Source organism: Pristiophorus japonicus, chromosome 20 (genome assembly GCF_044704955.1).
Source record: "Pristiophorus japonicus isolate sPriJap1 chromosome 20, sPriJap1.hap1, whole genome shotgun sequence".
Taxonomy (NCBI): domain Eukaryota; kingdom Metazoa; phylum Chordata; class Chondrichthyes; family Pristiophoridae; genus Pristiophorus; species Pristiophorus japonicus.
In genome coordinates, this window is record NC_091996.1 from 7287894 (window position 1) to 7302439 (window position 14546).

Genomic DNA, 14546 nt, shown 5'->3' on the forward strand with positions numbered 1-14546 from the left:
AGCCGTCTCCCTGGGAGATGAGAAAAACGTCACATTTCACCCTCATATTGGTCTGTCCTCCCCGAAACCCCCACCCCCAGGGATAGGCCCCCCTCCCGACTCCCTGCCCCCACCCACCCACCCCCCCACTCCGGCGATCGACTCTCTGCCCAGCCCAGGGACTGGATCGAATATCTGGCCACTCGCTGCGGAGCAGGTAGTTGTGTTTTACTGCCACAAACCCAGCACCGATCAGTTAGAACCTCAGCACCTCTGAATAAGAACCGAATGGCCCACTGCTGCAGCCAACGGATCATCGATTCACCCAAAGAAATACCAAGCAAAACTGACCCAAAGTAACCGCAATATAGCGCACGACTCTGGAATGAAGCAGTGCTGTTTAAAAGTTAGTCAGATCAGTGATAGAGAAATGCCCAACAGCTGGTTAGTGCTAAAGAAATATCTGCTGTAAACCAGTCGTGGTGGAGAAATCCTCACGAATAGATCTCTGTCCCAGACCCTGTCCCGGGCTCAGGGCCCAGATTCTGGCTCCAAGCCCCAGACTCCAGGTCCTGTCCTGGCTCAAGGCCCAGTTTTTGGCTCAAGGTCCCAGGCTCAGGCTCAAGGCCCAGTTTCTGGTTCAAGGCCCCAGGCTCAGGCTCAAGACCAAGTTTCTGGCTCAAGGCCCCAAGCTCAGGCTCAGGCTCAAGGCCCCAAGCTCAGGCTCAAGGCCCAGTTTCTGGTTCAAGGCCCCAGGCTCAGGCTCAAGGCCCCAGGCCTTAGATAGAGATCAACAATGAATGCAACACAACAGGGGAAGGGATTGGGAACACAGAACTATTAGTGAAATTGAAGAATCACCATTAAAATGATCCCATTTGTGATTTTACAGCCACTTTCAGGAGTTTAAAATCAGATAAATACTCCTGACAGGTGGGGTTGGGAGGTCCTGTGTAGAGTTCTGCAATACGTTTTCTTTTCTTCAGAGAAGATGAAAGTTCGACAGTTACTGGTTTTAGTAAAACTTCAAGTTGAATTTGTCTTTGGAGTATTATAGTAAAAAAAACAGGAAGCAAAATGTACATAAATTCTAGGCAGAAATGGCTTCAAAAGTTAAATATAAACTCTCCTTATTTTACCCTGTGAGTACGGAACACTGAAATTATACCAATCAGAGGCTGCAATTATGTGGAATGTGTATAAATAGCTGGACAGGATGGAGTAATCGACACAACTTGCATTTACATGGTGCCTTTAATGTCGCAAAATATCCCAAGGTGCTTCACAGGAGCGATGTCAAACAATATAAAACAACACTACTCACTCACAGGAAATGCCTTCCTGGGTTTTGAAGTGAGTTTAAACATTCATGCATATAACTTTAGTATCTTATTCCCCCCATTTCTCAAGTTTGAGAGAGCTTGTTACTAGTGTTGGCTAAGGTTTCCCCCACAATACCTGGCTAACAACAATAAATAAAGACTTGCATTTATATAGCACCTTTAACCACCTCAGGACATCCTAAAGGGCTTTACAGCCAATGAAGTATAGTCACTGTTGTAATGTAGGAAATGTGGCAGCCAATTTGTGCACAGCAAACTCCCACAAACAGCAATGTGATACTGACCAGATAATCTGTTTTATAGTGATGTTGATTGAGGGATAAATATTGGCCGGGACACCGGGGAGAGCTTCCCTGCTCTTCTGTGAAATAGTGGCCATGGGATCTTTTACGTCCACCTGAGAGAGCAGACGGGGCCTCAGTTTAACGTCTCATTTGAAAGACGGTCCCTCCGACTGCTCCCTCAGCACTGCCCCTCCGACAGCGCGGTGCTCCCTCAGCACTGCCCCTCCGACAGCGCGGTGCTCCCTCAGCACTGTCCCTCCGACAGCGCGGTGCTCCCTCAGCACTGCCCCTCCGACAGCGCGGTGCTCCCTCAGCACTGCCCCTCCGACAGCGCGGTGCTCCCTCAGCACTGCCCCTCCGACAGCGCGGTGCTCCCTCAGCACTGCCCCTCCGACAGCGCGGTGCTCCCTCAGCACTGCCCCTCCGACAGCGCGGTGCTCCCTCAGCACTGCATTGGGAGTGTCAGCCTAGATTTTGGTGCTCAAGTCCGTGGAGTGGGACTTGAACCCACAACCTTCTGACTCAGAGGCGAGAGTGCTACTCACTGAGCCACAGCTGATACTGAGAGTGATTAGATGGTTTGCTCTGTGAAACCTTGGGAAGAACCAACACTGATAGGAATAAGCTATTTGACCTGTGCAACCTCGCACAATTCTCAAGTTCAACGCCTCAAATTTGAAATTCACATCCTTGTTTTCAGATCCCTCCATGGCCTCGCCCCTCTCTGTAAACTCCTCCAGCCCTACAACCCTCTGAGATCTCTGCGCTCCTCCAATTCTGGCCTCTTGTCCATCCCACACTCCCTTCACTCTACCATTGGCGGCCATGCCTTCAGCCAGAAGCTCCGGAATACCCTCCCCAAACCGCTCCATCTTCCTCGTGTAATCTATGCACCTCACAGGTTTGCACAGCTGTTGAATTATGAGTAGCTTAGCCAGTCGTGTGATGTTCACAAGACTCAATAAAACCCCAGCCAGTTGGGTTCGGGGGGCAAGAGGATGAATCCACCATTCCCAACAGTCCTGTCAGACCAGCCGCGCCTCAGTGCAGCAATGGTCCGACTAACTCACCCACGCCAGAACCAGGGAGCGTAGGGCCCCGGATTGTCTCAACTTGTAAATAATTTGTATCAAAGACTTTTGGGGGGGGGGGTGGGGAAGTGATGTTATGTATGTAAACATTGTAACTGTGTAAGACTTGCCACCTGAGGGTGCAACTGTGGGAGGCCCAAGGGTCACCGGCACACCTCGTGCAAGGGTGTATAAAAGGTTGTCTGCCATGCTGCTTGGGCACTCTGGAGTTGTATTAAAGAGACTAAGATCACATCAGTTTTAGCTCACAGTACTCAGTCTTGTGGAGTTCTTCCATACTTAACATTATTGAGATGTATAAAATTGTGAGGGGTCGAGATAGAGTGGATAGGAAGGACATATTTCTCTTAGCAGAGGGGTTAACAACCAGGAGGCATAGATGTAATTGGTAGGAGGTTTAGAGGGGATTTGAGGTGAACTGTTTTTATCCAGAGGGTAGTGGGGGTCTGGAACTCACTGCCTGAAAGGGTGGTAGAGGTAGAAACCCTCACCGCATTTAAAAAGTACTTGGATGTGCACCTGAAGTCCCATAACCTACAGGGCTACGGACCGAGAGCTGGAAGTCGTCATCATCATACGAGGAGGACTTGCTTCCACGAGTTCACAGGTGTTTCGATGAAGGACCTGATGTTCCAGTTCTGAACTCCAATTGAGGGGGTGGAAGATGCCTGTGTGTGGATTTTTTTTAACGTGTGGTGACCGTTGCACACCAGCCACCACACGGGCTTGACAGAGCTAGGTCTTGGTCGGGGCCTGCCGATGGGCCCTGCCGATGTTCCTGCCCACGCTCCAAAACGGCGACCAGGATTTTGACGACGTCACCCAGTTGCCCATCTCCCCATCTCAAAATCCTTGGAGCAGCTCACGCTGGAGGTTGAAGTGGTATGCCGCTCCAGCTCTTTTATAGCCCGACCTGCAGAGCTGATCTCCCGCAGGTCAGGGGGCCATGGATTTGTGAAAGGGAAATCATGCTTGACAAATCTTCTGGAATTTTTTGAGGATGTTTCCAGTAGAGTGGACAAGGGAGAACCAGTTGATGTGGTGTATTTGGACTTTCAGAAGGCTTTCGACAAGGTCCCACACAAGAGATTAATGTGCAAAGTTAAAGCACATGGGATTGGGGGTAGTGTGCTGACGTGGATTGAGAACTGGTTGGCAGACAGGAAGCAAAGAGTAGGAGTAAATGGGTACTTTTCAGAATGGTAGGCAGTGACTAGTGGGGTACCGCAAGGTTCTGTGCTGGGGCCCCAGCTGTTTACATTGTACATTAATGATTTAGACGAGGGGATTAAATGTATTATCTCCAAATTTGCAGATGACACTAAGTTGGGTGGCAGTGTGAGCTGCGAGGAGGATGCTATGAGGCTGCAGAGTGACTTGGATAGGTTAGGTGAGTGGGAAAATGCATGGCAGATGAAGTACAATGTGGATAAATGTGAGGTTATCCACTTTGGTGGTAAAAACAGAGAGACAGACTATTATCTGAATGGTGACAGATTAGGAAAAGGGGAGGTGCAACGAGACCTGGGTGTCATGGTACATCAGTCATTGAAGGTTGGCATGCAGGTGCAGCAGGCGGTTAAGAAAGCAAATGGCATGTTGGCCTTCATAGCGAGGAGATTTGAGTACAGGGCAGGGAGGTGTTGCTACAGTTGTACAGGGCCTTGGTGAGGCCACACCTGGAGTATTGTGTACAGTTTTGGTCTCCTAACTTGAGGAAGGACATTCTTGCTATTGAGGGAGTGCAGCGAAGGTTCACCAGACTGATTCCCGGGATGGCGGGACTGACCTATCAAGAAAGACTGGATCAACTGGGCTTGTATTCACTGGAGTTCAGCAGAATGAGAGGGGACCTCATAGAAACGTTTAAAATTCTGACGGGTTTGGACAGGTTAGATGCAGGAAGAATGTTCCCAATGTTGGGGAAGTCCAGAACCAGGGGTCACAGTCTAAGGATAAGGGGTAAGCCATTTAGGACCGAGATGAGGAGAAACTTCTTCACCCAGAGAGTGGTGAACCTGTGGAATTCTCTACCACAGAAAGTTGTTGAGGCCAATTCAGTAAATATATTCAAAAAGGAGTTAGATGTAGTCCTTACTACTAGGGGGATCAAGGGGTATGGCGAGAAAGCAGGAATGGGGTACTGAAGTTGCATGTTCAGCCATGAACTCATTGAATGGCGGTGCAGGCTCGAAGGGCCGAATGGGCTTACTCCTGCACCTATTTTCTATGTTTCTATGATCCACGATGAGGCAGGTGGTTGTGAACCTTGTGAATGAACTGGTAAATGTGCAGTGTGATTATTAAACCTTTGTTAATAAACCAACCAGTTCTTAATAGCAATGTGTTGCTATGAATTCTTAAGCAAAGAACCCATGAAGCAAATACATTACACCTCTCTTCCATCCTCCTCGCCTACAAGATCCTCCTTAAAACCTACCTCTTTTGACCAGGTCACCTTTTGTAACATCTCCTTTGGCTCGGTGTCCATCTTTTCCTGATTACGCAACTGTGAAGCGTCTTGGAATGTTTACCTATGTTCAAAACGCTATATAAATGCAAGTTATTGTAAAGGCTGCAAAGTATGGGAAACCTAGAAATTGTACTCTGGTGAGGGGGTGTAAGGAATTGCAGTGCCGAGCCGAGTTGTTGGAAAGCCTCCCTCGATTGTGCAGGAACCCTGGAAGCTTCACCTTCAACAGTAGCAACACCCAAAAAAAAAAAGCGAGAGATTCTTCTCACAGACTCAAGACAAATCCAACTTTCTTTAGAATTGGCACTTATGATTATGGGTTAGTAGCAGATTAATCTCAATCGGAAGGGGTTCAATGCCGGAGGGGCAATTAGTGCCACTTATTACATACCCTCTCAAAAGAACTCAGAAACAAGGTGACTGGGAGCAATGTAGCGGGTTCCAATATTCCTTTAATTACCGAGCAGAACGTGTCACAGAGCAGCTTTGATTTGTCAGCTTAAAGCTGGAGAAGAAAGGTGCAAATTCACCACCAACCATGGGTTGTGCTGCATCTCCGACCAATAAATCGCTCAGACACACAGCACCGCCCGTTCAATGTCACACACTACATTTAAATGTAAATTTGCTCGATATAGGCCACTGGTAGATGGATACACAGCAAAGGGACAAGAGGGTATGTAATAAATATGGTATTGGATTGGTGATGCTTTTTTAAAAATCAGATTGGACTCTGTGGGCTCCAGGGAAACGCACAGACCTCGCAAGGAAGGAGGATTCTGATTGGCCCCGAGAGCGAAGGATTGTATCCAGGGGATTGGCATTCTACACATCATTGGACGATCGGAACAGGAGTCGGCCATTCGGCCCACTCAAGCTCAAGCCTTATATCGCTGACTCTGGTGGATCCGCAGAGGCACAAGAGCGCACACCCCCCACCCCCGGTCCTCGACATCCCCATGTCACTGGCCCTTTAAACTGCGTCATCAGATTACTCAGCTATGCTGGGAAATAAAAACGGGGATTCATTTGTCGTAACAAACTTTGGGCTGGGATTTTCAGGCTCTGTTGGAGCCCTGGAGGGGCGGCGGGAATGGCTGTGGAAATGGCCATCGGGACATTGGGTGCCGGTTTTGCGGGGGGGGGGGGCGGAGCAGTACCGCTCGGGAGCATTGCGCCGCCCCACCTGCGACACCGAGGTGAAATTGGTTTGAAGCGAGACCTGTAGCGGCCCCTAGTGGGACCGCCAGGGAAAGCGGGTGGTCCGAGCTGTCCCGGCGACGGTGAGGGAAGGAATGACTGCGTGAGGCAAGTGGGATTGTATTTGTGTTTGTTTTATCTTTGCGATTTATCTTTATGTGGGGTGAGCAAGGTATTGGGAAGTCCAGAACCAGGGGTCACAGTCTAAGGATAAGGGGTAAGCCATTTAGGACCGAGATGAGGAGAAACTTCTTCACCCAGAGAGTGGTGAACCTGTGGAATTCTCTACCACAGAAAGTTGTTGAGGCCAATTCGTTGGATATATTCAAGAGGGAGTTAGATATGGCCCTTACGACCAAAGGGATCAAGGGGTATGGAGAGAAAGCAGGAAAGGGGTACTGAGGTGAATGATCAGCCATGATCATATTGAATGGTGGTGCAGGCTCGAAGGGCCGAATGGCCTACTCCTGCACCTATTTTCTATGTTTCTATGTTTTTTATGGCGATTTTTTTCCCAGGGAACCCTCTCTCAGGGCGCTCCGAGGCAGCTCTTTAGCAACAGATTTTCTGAGAGAGGTGTGGAAGGTCTCCCTTAGCACTCTGCCCCACACTCGGAGCCCAGCTGATGAATTTTGTGGCTGCCGACGCGAACCATTTCCCGGCGCAAAATCTACTCATTACCCCCCGAAAAGCCTCCATCCGAAAATCCAGTCCCAAGTCTCCCACTGAACGAGAGAAAGGGGGGACAAAGACTTTGGGCAGCTCTGCTTTGCCAGTTACGGGCGTGTGTCTGCAGCGACCACCAAAGCATTGGACCTGCCCGAGGCTAGTCTTCCCAACCCTTGCCCCGGAGTCTCCGGGAATCGAAGATTAATCTCCTGGACACTCACCGCTGAGAGCAACTCCCGGGAGTAAAATCATAGGGGCGTTAATAGAAATGGTATTTCCCCGTGCCACTCCCCTGTTTTCTTTGAACCCTTTTCCTTTATTAGTCCTGGAAGTATTGGAAATGGGGACAAAGCGGCGGTTTGACTTGAGTAGGGTGATTGGGGGTCATGCGATGAAACCTCCGGGAACACGCCCGACCAGATTCGGCGACCCGAATCGAGGTTGCAGATTTGGAAATTGGTTGCGTCAGGAGGCCCAGTTAAAAAGGGTCACCAATCCTTGTAGCAGACAATGTAGGGGGAGAAAGGCAAAAAACAAAATGGGAAATGTGATTGTTGAGGTGTTGCCGATGTCTTACCGCAGATGCACTGGCCGACAGCACATAATTACGAGGCCTGGTCTCCTGAAAATCAGGCATCGCCTGCAAGGCGGGAAGAGAGTTCACACACACACACACAACAAAAAAAATAAATAAATAAATCATGCATAAAGAACGGAACATCTGCGGACACGTTTTAAAACGAAGAGTCACGTCAAAACTCGAAAAGTACTCTGGCTTAAAAAACCAAAAATAAGAAACAGGCCTTGGAGATGTGCCGAGGAACTGGACTCAATTGCTGGGTAGGCTGGCAAGTGGTCCTGAAGCAAGGGCGCTACCCCAAGGGAGATCCCAGACCACACAGAGTGCTGGCTTTGAGAGGATGGTTCAAGCAGCGAGGAGGGAACACATGGGATTGAGGCCTCCAGCCAACGAGTGCAGTCCCCTACAAACAGATACTGCTGCAGAGTGGAACTGGTATATCCCTTATAGGCACTGTGCCCCAGGTCAGTTTCGAGTAAATTTTAATTAAAAATTCATTCACGGGATGTGGACGTCACTGGCAAGGCCAGCATTTATTGCCCATCCCTAATTGCTCTCGAGAAACTGGTGGTGAGCTGCCTTATACAACGGAGTGGCTTGCTAGGCCATTTGAGGGCAGTTAAGAGTCAACCACATTGCTGTGTGTCTGGAGTCACATATAGGCCAGACCGGGTAAGGGCAGCAGATTTCCTTCCCCAAGGACCAGATGGGTTTCATGGTCACCGCTACTGATACTAGCTTTTTTATTCCAGATTTATTTAATTAACTGAACTTAAATTCCCCAGATGCCGTGGTGGGATTTGAACTCGGGTGCCTGGATCATTAGTCCAGGCTTCTGGATTTACTAGTTCAGTAACATAACCACCATGCTATCGTTCCCACCGTTTGCAGGTATCTTCCGCACTGCCTGTTCAATTTCAACTTGATCAGCCAAACCGACCCTGAGATTCAGTGCTGGGGTCGTGGAGGTGGTGGGGTCAGTCAGTGGACCAAGACAGTGAACCAACAAACAAATGTCAGTCGGTTAAGTCAACCTGACCGCATGTGTTTATCTCCATCCATCATATCATAGGCAGTCCCTCGGAATCGAGGAAGACTTGTTGCCACTCTTAAAATGAGTCCAATACGAGAGCCACAGACTCTGTCACAGGTGGGACAGATAGTCGTTGAGGGAATGGGTGGGTGGGACTGGTTTGCCACACTCTCCTTCCGCTGCCTGCGCTTGATTTCTGCATGCTCTCGGCGATGAGACTCGAGGTGCTCAGCGCCCTCCCGGATGCACTTCCTCCACTTAGGGCGGTCCATGGCCAGGGACAATGAACATGGAGGTAGATCGCAGAACTGATTGCAGCTACAAAAGATCTCCACACTTGGAAGGTGTAGAAAATAAAATGGGGCATAAACCTCCAATTCCAAATTAGGATCAGCGATAAAAGAAAAAGAAAAAAAATCATCAAATGAGTTCCAGTTCTTTGCACATCTCCACCGACCATTGCACTAACCCCCCGCCCCCCCCCCATACGCCTCAATGTTACCGAGCACAGCAGAAACACACAAGGTGGGGAATGTTAACTCATTCACTAGTCAGCACACAGCTTGAACCACCACTTCTGTCACAGTGGCCGGACGGTCCGGCCAAGGTCCCAATCGGTCCAACTGGCTTCAGAATATCAGGTAGTGAATGAGTCAAAAAATGTGCGGCTAAAAAAATAAATAAATATCCTTCTAGAATGTTATGGAAAAATCAGATCAGAGAAAGTAGCAGATCAGCCAACAAGTACTCACTTCTCCCTCACACTGCGCACAGTACAACAAAAAACAAAAAGACATTGGTCAGTAAGAACCACGGGGAACAATACATCGCGACACTGAGTCAAAGACAAAACGTTACTGAATTTCGAAGGGAACAAAAAAGAAAGGAAAAAGAAATTCATGCAAATGCATTAACTCTCCCGAGTTTGAGCAATCCGGCGAGGGCCCAGGTTTAGAGTCGAGGCTTATAGCTGTGTGATTTAAAGTCTGTGGGTGTTGCCGTGAGACTTGGGAGAGTTAATGAATGCTAGCGATGGGGTGGGGAATGTAAGACAGAGAGAGTCACGTACTGCTGCCTTCGCCTCCGCTGCCTTCGCTTTCTTTAATCGAGCCTTGCCGGCATCCAAGTCCAGGCGCCTGTTCTCCAGAAGTCTTCGCTCCTTCTATATAGATATATACGTTGGGGGAAATAAACACAGAAAAACAGAAAAAGCACCCTTCCTCTGCACCCGAGAGACTTTCCCACATTACAACAGTGACCACACTCCCAAAGTACTTCATTGGCTGGAAAGCGCTTTGAGACGTCCGGTGGTCGTGAAAGGCGCTATAGAAATGCAAGTCGTTCTTTCTTTTTATCCATTTCACGTTCCGGCCATTCTCCAGACGGATTGCCTGACTGGTGTTGGCTTGATTTTGCTGCCTTATGGGTTCCCAGTTAAAGAAAGGACTTGCATTTCTATAGCGCCTTTCACAGCCCAAAGTGCTTTTGCAGCCAATGGATCATAGAATCATGGAATGGTTACGGCACAGAAGGAGGCCATTCGGCCCATCGAGCCCGTGCCGGCTCTCTGCAAGAGCACTTCAGCCAGTCCCACTCCCCCGCCCTTTCCCCGTGGGCCCTGCAACATTTTTTTCTTTCAGGTACTTATCCAATTCCCTTTCGAAAACCATGATGGAGGCAGACTCCATCACCCTTTCAGGCCGAGCATTCCAGATCCTAACCACTCGCTGCGTTAAATACATTTTTCCTCATGTCGCCTTTGGTTCTTTTGCCAATCGCCTTAAATCTGTGTCCTCTGGTTCTCGACCCTTCCACCAATGGGAACAGTTTCTCTCGGTCTACTCTGTCCAGACCCCTCATGATTTTGAGCACTCGATCAAATCTCCTCTCAACCTTCTCTGCTCCAAGGAGAACAACCCCAGCTTCTCCAGTCTATCCACGTAAACTGATGTCCGTCATCCCTGGAACCACTCTCATAAATGTTTCCTGCACCCTCTCTAAGGTCTTCACATCCTTCCTAAAGTGTAATGCCCAGAATTGGACACAATACTCCAGTTTACACCAAACCAGTGTTTTAAACAGGTTGATCATTATAGTCACGGTTTTGTACCCTATACCTCTATTCATTCGCCTTCCTGATTACTTTTTGTGCGTGTGCACTAGGTTTGTGTGATTTGTGTACAGGGATACTTAAATCTCTCTGTCCCTCTACAGCTCCGAGTCCCCACACCCCCCCATTAAGAAAATATTTCCTTTGTCTTTCTCCAATCCAATGTGAATGAACTTGCATTTCCCCACATTAGGCTCATTTGCCACAGGTCTACCCACTCACTTAGTCTGTCTATTGCAATTTCTATCCACCTATCCACACAACCTACTGTCCCTCAGCAAACTTGGAGATACAACACTATATTCCTTCAGCTAAGTCTTATCCAGTGTATACTGGGGAGAGAACCAAGTACAAAATTTACATTTTGCCTCTTAAAACAGTTCGGGAGGTCCTGTTTAGAACATAAGAATATAAGAATTAGGAGCAGGAGTAGGCCCATCGGCCCCTCGAGCCTGCTCCGCCAGTCAATATCATGGCTGATCTTCTACCTCAACTCCACTTTCCTGCACTATCCCCATATCCCTTGATTCCCTAAATATCCAAAAATCTATCGATCTGTCTCTTGAATATACTCAAAGACTGAGCCTCCACAGCCCTCTGGGATAGAAAATTCCAGAGATTCACCACCCTCTGAGTGAAGAAGTTTCTCCTCATCTCAGTCCTAAATGGCCGTCCCCTTATCCCGAGATTGTGACCCCTGGATTTCGACTCCCCAGCCCGGGGGAAACATCCTCCCTGCATCTACCCTGTCAAGCCCTGTAAGAATTGTGTATGTTTCAATGAGATCACCTGAACGCTAGAAAATATAGGCCTAGTCTACTCAATCTCTCCTCATAGGACAATCCCCCCCCAACCTGTTGTCAGCTGTGGGGTGGTAACGTAGAAAAGATTTGCCCAGAACTCACCGAGATGGTCTTCCAATCTCCTTCCAGGAAGTTACGGAGTGGAGTCAGGAAGTTGATCATAGAGGACTGGATGAAATCGCGATCAGCAGCTCCCAAGCGCCTCTGCGCTTCACCAACCTTGATCAGCGTGCTACCTGAGAGCCATTAACAATCGGACAGCGTGTTAGGTGTGGGGAAAGCCCATCAAATCAGCCTCAGCTGGACACAGCACCGTACCAGTTGTACTTGGCAGAGAACGGTCCTCCGTACCAATCTACACCTTGCTGATGACGAGGAGGTGCGAGGGCGAGGTGGAGACATCGAGGACGAGAAGTGAGGGGAGGGGCAGAAAGCAATTTAAATATAACCTCAGCGCACGACCTTTAAAAAATTGCATTTTTTAAAAAAATGCTCAGGTCTTTAATAGTTAGGCGACATGTGCTTCTGAAAGAATGAACAGGCTGGGGCTCTTTTCTCAAGAAAAGAAAAGGTCGAGGGGATAACCCAATAGAGGTCATTAAGATTGTGAAAGGGTTTGATGGGATAGACGTAGAGAAGATGTTTCCACTTGTGGGGCGGCGTCCAAAACTAGGGGTGAGAAATATAAGATGGCCACTAATAAATCCAAAAAGGGAATTCAGGAGAAACTTCTTTACCCAGAGAGTGGAGCTCACTACCACAGGGAGTGGTTGAGGTGGATAGCAGAGATACAATTAAGGGGAAGCTGGATAAACACATGAGGGAGAAAGGAAGAGAGGGTTATGCTGATAGGGTGAGATGAAGAGGTGGTGGAAGGAGGCTGGTGTGGAGCATAAACACCGGCACGGACCTGTTTCTGTGCTGCAAATACAATCTAATCCCTCTCGCTTCACAGTTTTGATCTTTCCTGCACTCGGCTATAAGATGGCTTCCCAATGTTCCACAATTTCAGACACGGTTACACTTCATCATGCGGCCGTTTGGAGGCATTTTCATTGCCAGGCACTGGACTCAATGAATTTTACTCACTGTTGCGACAGAGGATACCCACAGATAGATGGAAAAGCAAAAAAAAAAACAAGCTTAAGTGGAGAGGAAGGGGTGGGGGGGGGGAACAGAGACAAACTCCATTGATCTCATTCCCATTGCAGGAGAAGCTTCTGTTACTATCCTGCCTGCACTCCATCCATCCTTCTCTATCCATCCCGCCGATCGTGGAATCACACATAGTATACAGGGAGCAGCAATCCACGATCACTGGTGCGAACCATTCTGCCCCTCCCCATTATACCAGGTACGATAGCATAGTGGTCATGTCATGTTACTGGATGAGCAATCCCGGAGGCTGGTCTGTTGGTTCAATGTGTTGGTCCACTGACTGACCCCCCCACGACCCCCGCACTGAATCTCGGGGGCGGTTTGGCTCATCAAGTTGAAATTGAACATGCGGTGCAGGAAGACACCTGCAAACGGTGGGAACGATAGCATGGTGGTTATGTCACTGTACTAGTAAGTCCAGAGACGTGAGCTCAAATCCCACCACGGCAGCTGGGGAATTTAAATTCAGTTAGTTAAATAAATCTGTAATTAAAAAAAGTTAGTAATGGTGACCATCAAACTACCGGATTGGCGTAAAAACCCATCTGATTCACTACTGTCTTTTAAGGAAGGAAATCTGCCGTCCGTACCCGGTCTGGTCAGCAATGTGGTTGACTTTTAATTACCCCTCTGAGGTGGCCCAGCCACTGTTGTCCGCTACGAAGGATTACAGCGGTTCAAGAAGGTGGCTCACCACCTTCTCAAGGGCAATTAGGGATGGGCAATAAATGCCGGCCTTGTCAGCGACGCCTACATCCCGTGAATGAATTTTTAAAAATGAACCCCAACACTGCTCCAAACCATTCCAATCCTCCCCATTACTCCAGGAACCCCAACACTGGTCCGAGCCAATCCAACCCTCCCCATTACTCCAGGAACCCCAACACTGGTCCGAGCCATTCCAACCCTCCCCATTACTCCAGGAACCCCAACACTGGTCCGAGTCATTCCAACCCTCCCCATTACTCCAGGAACCCCAGCGCTGTTTGCAAAACCCAAAGTGCCGCTCCCATGCAAACACATACTGCATCCCAAACCTTTTAATCTTGCCGACATTTTTATGCAGAATGATCAGATGGAGTAAATTAATTTTATGAAACCCTTATAAAATCAAAATGGTAATGGAAAGCTTTTAAATCAGATGCTGTCAAAACCTAATCCATTATGTAAATCAAGTAAATAAATGAAAAATCAAAACATCTTGATTGACAAAGAAACCAACAGATCCCATCAACAAATACATCAGCACTTGGCCAGCCAGAGCCCAGGCCAGCTGCCCACTCCACTTACTGCCTTTCCCAGCCGTCTGAACATAATAGGAGCAGGAGTAGGCCATTTGGCCCCTCGAATCTGCACCACCATTCAATAAGATCATGGCTGATTAGATCATGGACTCAGCTCCACTTCCCTGCCCGCTCCCCATAACCCTTTACTCCCTTATCACTCAAAAATCTGTCTATCTCTGCCTTATATATATTCAATGACCCAGCCTCCACAGCTCTCTGGGACAGAGAATTCCACAGATTTACAACCCTCAGAGAAGAAATTCCTCCTCATCTCAGTTTTAAATGGGCGGCCCCTTATTCTGAAACTATGACCCCTAGTTTTAGTTTCCCCTATGAGTGGAAATATTCTCTTTGTATCCACCTTGTCGAGCCCCCTCATTATCTTATATGTCTCGATAAGATCACCTCTCATTCTTCTGAATTCCAATGTGTGTAGGCTCATAAGTCAACCCCATCATCGCCGCAATCAACCTAGTGAACTTTCTCTGAACAGCCTCCAATGCAAGTATATCTTTCCTTAAATACAGAGACCAAAAC

The 14546-nt window shown here is 48.3% G+C and overlaps 1 protein-coding gene across 3 annotated transcripts in view; it reads right to left on the bottom strand.

The window, feature by feature from the left end:
* Positions 1–14546, bottom strand: part of sh3glb2b (SH3-domain GRB2-like endophilin B2b) — a 128957-nt gene that overhangs the window by 25183 nt on the left and 89228 nt on the right. For 2 of the 3 annotated variants that reach the window (XM_070863719.1, XM_070863718.1), the window contains exons 4-6: positions 11668–11801; positions 9722–9814; positions 7617–7679 (exon numbers count right to left, since the gene is read on the bottom strand). In XM_070863719.1, coding sequence (XP_070719820.1) covers positions 7617–7679; positions 9722–9814; positions 11668–11801 — 290 coding nt within the window. The remainder of the gene's footprint in view (positions 1–7616; positions 7680–9721; positions 9815–11667; positions 11802–14546) is intronic. The other variant, XM_070863720.1, reaches the window with a different exon arrangement.